We start from the raw sequence: 11225 nt of genomic DNA on the forward strand, positions 1-11225 counted from the left end.
TCCCCCGTTCCGAGGGCACCTGTGATTAACGGGTCTTGAGTGTATAAATATAGATGTCTGGGGACTCCGAAGGGAGCTGCTACACGTGGGGACGTGGTTTCTACCTGGGAAAATACGCGAGGCCCCATCTCCTGAGTTCCCCAGCTCACCCGCGTGTCCTCTTCTCCACAGTTCGCAAAGGTTACCGGATCCAGGCGGACAAAGAGCGGGACTCCATGAAGGTCCTGTACTACGTGGAGAAGGAGCTGGCTCAGTTTGACCCGGCCCGGAGGCTGAGGGGCCACTGTGAGCATCTGTGTTGTATGTGACCGGGCCTTCCCTCGTGTAGGAATTCACAGCTAAAGGGGACTTGGAGGAGGGGGGGGGTCCCCGAACTTGGGCAGCTTTTGACTTTCAGGGTCAGAACCAGCAGGTGCTGGCGACAGCATCCTGAAGAAAGGGCCCTGGAGGTGCAGCAGGGAGGGACACGGGGCTTCTGTGTGAAGAACAGAGACGTGTCCAGAGGGTTCAGGTTCCGCATCTGTGGACAGGGAGTGTCGCTGGGCTGTGCGCTGGGGTGGAAATGTCTTACGCAAACAGTCCCCTCCGCTGCCCCTTTAAGTATATCCAGGACAGACTTCCATGTGGAAGCTGGGGTTCAGTCTTTCCAACACGAGAGGCCCTCGCATTGAACAACAGCCGACCCCTGGCCGCATGGAGGCCTGCGCGCGAGAGAACAACTGCTGATGCGTGTCGTACGAAGAGGCCTTCGTGCCGCTGAGATGCCCGACAGCAGAAATGAACGGGCAAGCCAGGAGGCTGCCCCTTGTCAGAGGACTTTGGAGTCATGGAGTCTGTGGGGCAGGGCCCCACCCCTTCACTCATCCCGGTCCTTGGGGACTTGGCGGCCGACACAGCCCACGCTTCCCCATGACCAGCTCTGGGGAGAGGCAGCCCGGGCGGGTGTGCCGGGACGGGTGCAGCGCCGAGCGTGCCGCAGGCAGGGCACCGAGGGCTCCACGCTCTGTCTGTGAACCCTCCTCACCCTGGAACCTGCCAGGGACGCGATGGGATTGTTGGGCCGCCGTGAACGCAGCCGAGAGGAGCTCCGTGCGGACGAAGGACAACCGGTTCCTCCACGTTTGCGGCTCTGAGTTCCTCCCGTGGAGCTGCATTCACAGCAGCATCCTCCCACCACCGACTATAAAAAGCCCGTCTCCAGATTGGGGTGTCAGGGATGCAGATGTCACCGCACTTGACAAGCTAGTTGTAACCATGTTGTCATGGATCCCTGGAAGGGGACAGAGTCGGTGATCCAGGAGAGGAGCCCCGGGAATCTCGGCTCGGAGACGAGTTAGGCTGGTTTAGGTGGCACGTCCTGTCTACCTGGATGAAAATGGTCCCCAGGGCCTGGCAGGTCACAAGGTCATGGCCTCTTGGTGCCCACGGGGACCTTGGAGATGGCCGGGAACCACCTGTGCGGTGTGAAGACGAGGACACGGAAGCCGGAGGGTGCAAGTGACAGAATCAGACTGGAACCCAGCCCTCCTGACTCTCCGCCCTGTGCTCTTCGCTCAGAAACCTGTGAGCAGGCTGGGTGGCTCCGTGGCTGCTGTGGCCACAGCCTTCCAGCTCGCAGGACTTGAGGGAGTCACACCTGGAAGAGGCGGAGGTGCCGAGTCTCCCTCCTTACTTTGCAGAGGAGGGGAGGGAGGCAGTGGGAGGTCACCAGTGCCAGGTCTTGGCACCGACGCCAGAACTGGAACCCGGTGTCCTGGAAGCTGCCGGTTGACATTGCGATAAAGGCACAGAGATGAGGCGGAAAGCAGTTCACGGGGCTTGGAGAGGTTCTGTCCCTGAAGGCAGAGAACCCTGGGGTGGGCCACGGGAGTGCGACCGCCTTGAAGGTCTCTTCTCAGAGTGGATCCGTAGGCGCAGGTTGCAACAAGGGAGGCATCCACCCTGTGAGCCTTGGTATTCCAGGTCCACCAGCCATGTGACCCTCACTTGCCCTTGGGATGCCTTGAGTCTGGAATCCCAGTGCAGGGAGCAGCAAACGACAGTTCCCAGGGCACCCATGTCCCGCCTCCTGTTCTGGTGAATAAATTCTATTGGAGCACAGCCATGCCAAGTCACGTCTATATTAGCTATGACACCTTTCACGCTGCAATGGCAGGGTTGAACAGTCCTGACAGTATGGCTGGCAAATCCTAAAATACTTACTACGTGGCCCTTTACAGAAGTTTGCCTGTCCCGTCCCTGAGTTACAGGTGTCCATAAAGCGGAGGAGGGTGGTGGTCATGTTCAATGGGCAGGAACTTTAGAGCAGGCAACCTGGCCCACCCGTCCGCTGAATGGGGAAACAGAGACGGCCCCCCTGACCTGGAGACAGGAAAGATTGCTGCTGCTGCAGCCTGAGGGCAGTTCTGGGACAACAATGCGATTTCTCAGTCGTCACACGTGACTGCTGACAATCCTCACCCTCGGTGCGTTTTAAGGTTCTCTCCTGTGTGCTTCCTGGGAGATGGTTCGTCACTAAGCTCCTGAGAAAGGAAGGTTCTAGATTTCATTCCTCAAGAGGCTCTGAGTTATTGTCGTTTAAATACACACTAGTCCATTTTCCTTCGGAGGAAGAAAGGTTTAAAATTAGATTATAATTCAAAACCACTGACCACCAAAACCAATTGATGACCAGCTACCCGGTGCTCCTGGTCAGCCCGTGTCCTGGAGGAGGAGAGGCGGCACGTGCCGCTGTGGGAAGGACCACCCTCCCTTCGTGGGGCAGCAGCAGTTCACAGGGACACAGGGGAGAAGACGCAGAGGGAACTCAGGCCCACATTTGTGCCTCCCACATCCCATCTTGGCTTACCTCTCGCTCAGCAGCCAGACCTTCCATGTTGTAAATGTTGACTTTGATAATATTTTGAAGTTCTAACCAAAGGATTTTAGAAAACAAATGGCTTGAATTACAGTACAAATAGATTAAGTAGATTTATTTTCTTAAGGAAAATGACATTCGATCCATTTCAAAGTTCTATAAATAAATAGGCGTGTATTTTTCTTTCCGGATTGCAATGCTGGTCTTTTTCATAAGTGCTGTTGCAAATAGCTCCCGCGGCCACCTGAGGAAATGAGAAAGCTGTACCCAGCCCCCTCCCCCTTCTCACAATGTGGGGCTGGGGCTAGACCACACGTGGAGGCTTAGACCCTGGTGCAGCGGCCCCTGTCCTGCCTGCACCTCCAAACAGCTGTCCTGGCCACCAGGCCACGTACACCTAGAATACTCTTTCGGGAGGGGAAGAGTCCACCTTGGCCCTGGAAATGGACTTGGAGCCATCTGGCGAGGGTATTCCAGGTTCCTAGATGAGCTTCCAGTAGGAGGTAGGAGGTGGGCGGTCAGACACGAGGTGTGCATGCCCCCTTGGCCCTGTGGACGCCTTGCTCTGGGATGGGCACGGCTGCAGGAGGCTGGCATGGGTGCTTCGCTGCTGGGGCGGTACTCGCCCTGAAGGCCCCGCCTCGGGACGCGGCCAACAGTAGGGAAGATACTGTGATCTGGGGCTTCTCTCTCCTTTACCCCTTTTGGCTCAACATGCCGGGGGTCGTCACAGCTCATCACAGAATCACGCAAGAAGACACATGTTTGAACAAGATGATGATGTCCTAGGAGGAGACAGCTGCGGGCCCATTGCTGGGGAGCCTGCCTTAGGTGGAGCAATGACGATTGTTTTCCGAGTCCAAGAACAGAAGCCTCCCACTCCAGGCAAGTGAGCTTCGAGCTGGACCCAGCGCCCGCCGAGCTAAGGAAACAAACAGGCTAGTTCAGGACTTCGCCGCCCTGGACAGACGGGGCTGAGCGCTGGGTGGGGTTCCCCGAGGCTCCTGGTCTCGCTCTGGCCAGCGGTCCTGTCCTGGCCAGCACGTAGAATGCTGTCCTACCTCGTTTCGTCCCTGCAGATAACAACACCATCTCGGAACTCAGCTCCCTACACGAGGAGGATGGCAGTTTCCGCCAGTCTTACCATCAGATGCGCAGCAAGCAGCTCCCTGTGTCCCGGGACTTGGAGAGCAATGCTGACTACTGGCCGGGCGTCATGGGAGGCAGCAGTGGGACGAGCCGGGGGCCCTCGGCCGTGGAGTACAACCGAGAGAACCGGGGCAGCTTCAGGCACAGGTGAAGGGGTGGCGGGGCAGCTCGGGGTGGGTGTGAGGGCAGGAGCACACGGCAGGGTGGATCCGAGGCTGTTCTTACCCGGTCGCACCTCTGCCTGCCATTCTAGGTTTCCTGTCACATTCTCTCTCTATGAGAACACCCCTCCCCACACTTACTAAGCAACGTGACACGTGCAGTCATCCTTCCAGGCGCTGTGACATGGGTCCTCCAGTCCTCTTAGTGAACCCTGTTAGCCCTTCCCTGCCTTCTCATATATTTATCCCGTGGCCTCCACATACCCCACCCATCAGCGCATCCTTTCTGCTCATTTGTTATGTGAAAGGTAAAATGCCAAACACAACATACTGTTGCATCTGATTGTCATAGCTCTACAGGCAGGTCCCCGTTTTAACTTGCAGACGCTGAAACCCACAGGGAGGCGAAGGACTCGCCCCGGGTCACACAGCAGTGAATGCAGGAGGCCAGGGTGTGGGGCCACTCTTGTGTGGCCACTGCCCACGGGGGCGCCTTCCTCACTCACCTGCCTCTCCCTTGAAGGGCAGCCCTTTCTCCCTCCCCCTGTCCATGTGGGCCCCTCGGGCCTGCGCCCAAGAGGAGACCTGTCAGTCCGTTGGAGGGAGGACAAGGCCTGTTTGTCACCAAGTCCCACAGGGCTCCGTGGGCCGCAGCTGGGTGAACTGCCAGCCGCACCTGTGCCCGGGGAGCTGAGGTGTGAGCAGTGGCACAGGCTGCCCGCCCGAGGTCACGTGATAATGCTCGGGAGGCCCCGCCCTCTGGATCCCAAAGTTCCACCCACTGGGCCCCATGGTGATGCTCCGCACTGACCCTGCGGGACAGGTTGCCTCCCCTTCCCTGTGGAGAACCTGCCTGAGCGGTGCGGCCGGCTCCGGCCAGGTCCCCAGACCCGGGCAGACACGTGTCCCTCGCGTTCCGGGCCGCCTGACCGGTGTCCCCTCTCCCGCAGCCAACAGCGCTCCAAGTCCGAGATGCTGTCGCGCAAGAGCTTCGCCCCGGGGGTGCCGGCCGTGTCCATGGACGAGCTGGCCGCCTTCGCCGACTCCTACGCGCGGTCCCGCCGGGCGGCCGAAGACAGCCTGGACGCCAGGGCGGGGGGCCGCTTCGAGCGCACGGAGACGCGGGCGCGCGGGGGTCTCTTTGGGGACGGCCCCCCCGAGGGGTACCCCCCCGAGGGCTACTCACCGGAGCGGTACTTCGGGGCACGGAGCCACAGCCGCGAGCCCCCCGCCGAGGCCGAGCGCGCCTGGACCCCCGAGGACGCCGCGCTGCCCCGGCTGGTGAGCCTGCCGGCCGCCTGCGAGCGCCCGGGCCGCGGGGGCAGCCTGGAGACCCCGGCCCGGCGCGGCGCCCCCTACTACGCCTGGTCGCCGCCGGCCACCTACCGGGCACGCGCTCCGCGGGGCAGCGACGAGGGGGACTCGGCCGAGGACACGCTGCCGCCCTACAGTGAGCTCGAGCTGAGCCGGGCGCCGTCCCACCGCGGCCGCGACCTGTCGGCCCACGGCTCCTCGGAAAAGAGGCGGAAGAAGGAGCCCCCCAAGAAGCCGGTGAGGCCGCGGCTGCCTGGGCAGGGCCTGTCCCGGCTGGGGGGGCCCGAGGAGGGGGCAGAGCAGGTGGCCCAGAGACTACGGAGGGGCTGGTGGAGGAGGGGGCCGCTGCAGGGAACTTGGGTGCCGGCTGGTCCCCCCCACCTCCCTCTCCCGGCGACAGGTGGGGTGAGGAGGCAGGGGGCCTGGGGAGCTGGCAAGGCAGGCGCGCAGGTGTGTGGAAGGAGAGGTAGGCTCATTAGTGACCATCTCTAACAAGCAGCGTCAGGGATTCTGGGTGCCATCGAGGTGCCTTACATGGGCTGGGAGGCCTGCGTGCAGAAAGAACTTCCTGCACACGCGTGTGTGCACACCCCTCCCCATCCTGTGAGTGCTTCCCTCGGGGGTGTGGGTGCCAGGCCCGGGCCACGCTGTGGACTGTGCCCGCAGCACCACCTGTGGCGCTGGTTCTCTAAGCCGTGTGTGGTCTCATGCCGGGCTCTTTCTGCTCTTCTCCAGAATGACTTTCCAACCAGGATGTCCCTTGTGGTCTGATGTTTGTTCGAGACTTCTCTCTGAATGACAAGACTCAGAAGTGGACAATGGGGACAAGGCACAAATCCAGGAGCCAGCAGGCCGGGACCTTCTCCGGCCGCCACCTTGGAAGGTTTGCTGATCTTTGCCTTGGCCAGGGATGGGGGAAGCCTGAGCGAGGCTGATTCCAAACCTCAGTGCCATCTGACTGGTTTGAGAAATCCGCCATGGAAGTGACTGCACGCAGGAACCTTCCCCACGCGCATTTCTCGCCCGCCCGGTCTCCTTAGCCGAACCAGGATTCTTTCCAAGTCTGACAGGAGTGAGCTGGGCACGGCTGATCTCCAGGAATGCCGCTGCCTCCAGCACGCATTTCCGTGCCCCTGGCTGTGCCGAGAGGCAGAACTCCTCACTGCTATCCGAAGGCCTCCTGGCCACGGGAGAGAGCTTCAGGCTGAGTACACCTGTTACTCCATCTCCTCCGTCACTGCTCAACCACTGCGTCACACGGAAGTCAGAAGCTGTCAGCTCATGACCGTGACCTGCTGGACAGTCACAGAAATGACTTCAATTTGCTGTTCCGAAGGACAGTTCTTGAGTGGCCGGCACAACACGGAAGAGAGTGTATACCTGTTTGAAAAGCTGTCTAAGTGGATTCCTTTTCCGTTCTGAGAACGTAAGCTGCGTTTTCTCTCTCTGCTGCACACGCCTGAGTCTTGGGCAAGGGCTGGGGCCACACAGAGCCCGCCTCCCTCCACAGGCCGACAGGCTTTGTGGTAAATGCTCCAAGTCCGCACGTGCAGGAGAAGCGGGAGCGAAAGGAGAGGATGCAGTAATGGCGTGAAAAGAATACATGTTCTCGTATTTGGACTATGGGCCATTTCCCCCACGGACTCCCGTGATCTCCCTGGGTTTGTACTGCGTTTGCCACGCGTAGTTCCTGCCGCAGCAGCTCCGCTGTTCCCGGACCCGGAGACGTGCCCACGCACCCTGGCCTCGCTGTGTGGCCACGCCAGGCGCCTGGGAGACAAGGGGGTGCGGCTCCCAGAGGAGCGCTTCCTGTGCCCACCGCTGCCGAAATGACGGCTTTGCCTCCCAAAGCTGGATCACTCTGGATTTTGTCATTTGTGTAAATTGCAAAAAAAGGGCCACACTTTCCTTCTCACTGAGAAGTGAAGCCTGTCTCTCCATCCTCGAGTCTGGCATGGCCAGGTGATTAGATTGGGCTGGTGGCCCAGTGACAAATGTGGCACAAGCCGAGACGGAAAATCCCTGAGCATGGGACTGCCCTCTCTTGCTCCTCTTGGGCACCTGGCAGTTACCACCAGGGGAATGAGCCGGGCTGTCCCGCTGCATGATGGGAGAAAGGGCCCAGTTCCCCCTCCCCCTCTCTGACAGCCTGTCAACTCTCAGCTGATTGCAGACATGAGGGAGCCCAGCTGCCCAACGGAAGAACCGCCAGTAAGCGAGCCCACATCGCTGACTCCTACTCAAGGCATAAGACGTTGCTCTCTTTACACGTGCATCCTCTTCTTGCTTCACTGTCCAGCCCTGAACCCCTGACTCCATCCAGTCCCTGACTCCACAGCCTCCACTTTCTTGGACAGACTTTGGCCAAAGCCTTTCTCCCCAGGCTGTTTGGCGGGACTCGTGGTTGAATCCAATCCCTGGAGGGTGCATGCCTGCCACACGGGTCCATCCTCTCCCTGTGGCTCCCTGGACAGCTTCCTTCCTCAGCATCTCCTTGGGCTTCTCTAGGGCCACCTGCCTGGAGCTAGGCCTCATTCTTGGAGGACCATTCCATTTACATCAGGTATTGCCAAAACAGTCGTACGTGTGCAATGAAACGAACAAGTGGCTGGGTGAGGGCCAGTGGCTGGGTTGATATCATTGCTTGGAGAACTGGGCTGCCAAGGACTCCACGGTGGCTCTGGCCTGTCCGGGAGGACCCAGGCGGACAGTTCAGCCCAGTGCTGGCACTTCCAAGGGCTGGAAGACATGAGCCATAACCCTGGTGCTGAGTCTTAGACGTGCTGCTGTCCCTGGCCTCCAAAAGCCTAGGTCTAGTCTGTCCATTTGGGCCCTGGTTCAGGTGGGAAAGACGATTAAAACACCCTTTCTTAGTCACCAGCTTTGGAGTCCGACTTGCTCAGGCAGTCTTGGAGAACATAGGTAGCTGCAGGCGCTATCATCTCTTCATCCGCACCCTGAATCGGGCTTCTCGCCACCAGAGAGCCCCCCACGCCCGCCGCAGAGCCCCCACTGCTCCGAGACGCGCACTCTGGTGTGGGTGACTGGAGGAGGCAGTGGGAAAGGACTAAAATTGGAAACCTGCCATTCCAAGGACAACGCAAGTACAGACAGTGACAGACAGGAAGTAGCCTGGGGCTGGGCCAGCTTGTCCGCTGTGGAGGGACTGAGACGACGAGGCCTGCAGTGAAGAGAGAAGACGGTCGCTTCTGGGTACGTGGGCAGGAGGTGAGGCTGACGGACAAGGGAAGGCAGAGGTGCCCTCAGCGCCCCGGCTTTCCTGGACCCCCTGGTCCTGCTCTCCTGAGTCGTGTGTCCTCAGAGGAAGGGCTTGCCCAGCCTCCCTCCCGGGTTTCCTGGGGCACAAAGCCAGTCTGGTGTGAGGCTGGCCTCTGTCCCCTGGGACCTGGGGGAGCAGGACATGCCCAAGAAAGCATTGGGAGGTTTCATGCATCATGTGAAGCGCTGCGATGGATAGTGACAGCAGACCCGGAGATTAAAGTGTGTGTGTGCTATTTAAATGGGTATATTTTGATATTTTAGTATTGTGTGCGTGTCCATCCATCTTAGTTCATGATATTCTCAGTGATCGGGAAAGCCGATGTTAATAAAGAAAGGTGACCTGGGAGAGGGAGGGGGCGGCGGAGGGCCCAGGGGATGAGGTGTGAGCTGCTGTGTTTGCCTGTGAGTCACAGTGAGTCAGGGACGTGTTGAGGGCACGTGGATGCCGGTGGCCGAGTGTCCCCTGGTAGGTGAACTGCGTCTCTGGGCCGTGCATAGACTCATTAGGAAGCCGGGGACGTCTGTCACGGAGCTGACAGTGCATGCCAGCTGTCCTGCCCACCGTGCTCACAGGAGCGCTGTCCTGGCTGCTCCGGGCTCCGTGCCCAGCCTCCAGTGCTGCCGGCCACCCTCCCGACACAGAACGTCTTACCGAGAAGACGGGCCTCATCTCCTGAGCCTCACTCTGCCCCTGGCACGGGAGTGGGAGGGGGCTGCCACTCACCCCCAGGCACTCCGTGCTCACAGCACCTCGCCACGCCTGACAGTGCTCCTCGTCGTCTCCAAGACTCACACGGCTCCTGGACTGGACTCAGGCAGCCTCTGCCGGAGGCCGCAGCCGTGGCTTTAGCGATGGAGAGGTACTCCGTCACCCGTTGGTGAAGTCACACACGGAATTTGGTCTCCGGACTCCAAGCCTTAGGTCTTTTCTGCTGGATCCGTGATTCCCCAAATCGCCTGACCACACAGAAGACTCGACTGCCGCATGTGGGGTGGGCAAGAAGAATCAAATCTACGTGACCCATCCTCCCAACCCAGGTCCCAGCGCTGCCTGAACCTGACAGGAGTTTGAAAGTGACTTGGGTGTAGGGATCCAACCAACATGGGGTCCAGGTGCTTCAGGGGCCTAGCTTTTCCTGCCAGGATCCACCTCCGACCTCCCGGGAAGCTGATCCGTGATGCTCGGAGTTGGGGCTCTGGACATCCGAGTGGGCGAGGACGCCCGTGAGCTGCTGCAAGCAGCCGCCTGGGCCCCGCTGCCGGGGCGGTGAGAAGGTGGCGCTCTCTGCCTGATGTTCAGGGTGCTGCTGTTTACAGGCCACTCCCACGTGCCCTGTTTCATTGCGTCTGTGGGGGGGGGTGGGGGGGGCGGGTGCTGGAGTCCCATCAAACAAAGTGAAAGAGGTTGAAAAGGAGCTTTTAAAAACCCAGAGCCAGGCCTACGGACTGTCTGTCTAGGGTTCTTTCCAGTTCCTGGATTCCTGAGGGCCTGGGGTCTGGCCGACCCTCCGTACCGCCCAGCACGGTGGCAGGAGTCCTGCACTCGAGGCCCACGAGTGGAAGCTGTGAGCACAGACACGCTGCCCGTCCTACAGGGCACTGCCCAGCGCCTGCTGATGTGCCGGGGACTCGGCCTCACCCAGTGCTGGGGGCGCCTTGATAACTGTGTTACAGATTTTAGACTCCTCCTTGAAGAGGAATTTCTGAGCCAAAGTACAAATTCATCGAGACTCAGAATCCCAGGCCTTGGGGGTGACCTGCTTAGGGTCTAACTGTCTGCCACTTCCCTGCATTCGGGGATTTTGCGTAGAACGAAGAGGGCAGATACCGCGGGAGGCAGAGGCGGTTACTCTACGCTGTGTTCGCTGGCTGGTGGGGCTGGACCTGCTCCCTGGAAGGCTGAACGAGGGGAGCCCCTCCCCGTGGCTTCCAGGGAGCACCGCTGTGTGGGCGAAGGGATACACTCGGGCACCTGCGGGAGGACGGAAAAGGGACACGGAGGCTGGGGAAGGTGCTGCCCGCGTCACCTGCCCGTTCGTTTTTGTGCCTCGTCTGTGCCATCGAAACTGAACTGTCTGTATGTCTGTTGCCCGGGACTGCTTTTCAGTGTCAAATATACAGAGCGAATTTGCATTGTGATGTTTTAAACTGAAATAAAGCATTTTTCACCTCCATGTGTGGTCAAGTCTCATGATGAACACAACTACGTCTGATCATGACCTGACAGTCAGAGACCCAGCAGGAAAAACTCACGCTCGGCGCTGCGCAGGTCGCGTTAAGCCCCGGGACAGCAGAATAAGCCGCGGCTGTGGGCCTGAGGACGCACCGCGTGTTGCACAGGTTTGGACGAGCATCGCCGTGGCTCTGCGCAGACCGCCGCCTCGGGAGAGGGCAGCTGGGAGGCTGCACGGTGGGTGGCGCCCAGCTCGTTGCCAGAAGGGCCACCTGCGAGAAATGGCACT

General features: G+C 59.9%; 1 protein-coding gene across 6 annotated transcripts in view; it reads left to right on the top strand.

Moving 5' to 3' along the window:
* Positions 1–10929, top strand: part of ILDR2 (immunoglobulin like domain containing receptor 2) — a 59199-nt gene extending 48270 nt beyond the window's left edge. For 3 of the 6 annotated variants that reach the window (XM_079760849.1, XM_079760853.1, XM_079760851.1), the window contains 4 exons: positions 172–300; positions 3937–4153; positions 5118–5718; positions 6217–10929. In XM_079760849.1, the coding sequence (XP_079616975.1) occupies positions 172–300; positions 3937–4153; positions 5118–5718; positions 6217–6252 (983 nt within the window). In that variant the 3' untranslated portion in view covers positions 6253–10929. The remainder of the gene's footprint in view (positions 1–171; positions 301–3936; positions 4154–5117; positions 5719–6216) is intronic. The other 3 variants (XM_079760850.1, XM_079760854.1, XM_079760852.1) reach the window with 1 other exon arrangement.
* Positions 10930–11225: the final 296 nt, after the last annotated feature.

Source organism: Cnephaeus nilssonii (genome assembly GCF_951640355.1).
Source record: "Cnephaeus nilssonii genome assembly, chromosome: 21".
Taxonomy (NCBI): Eukaryota; Metazoa; Chordata; class Mammalia; order Chiroptera; family Vespertilionidae; genus Cnephaeus; species Cnephaeus nilssonii.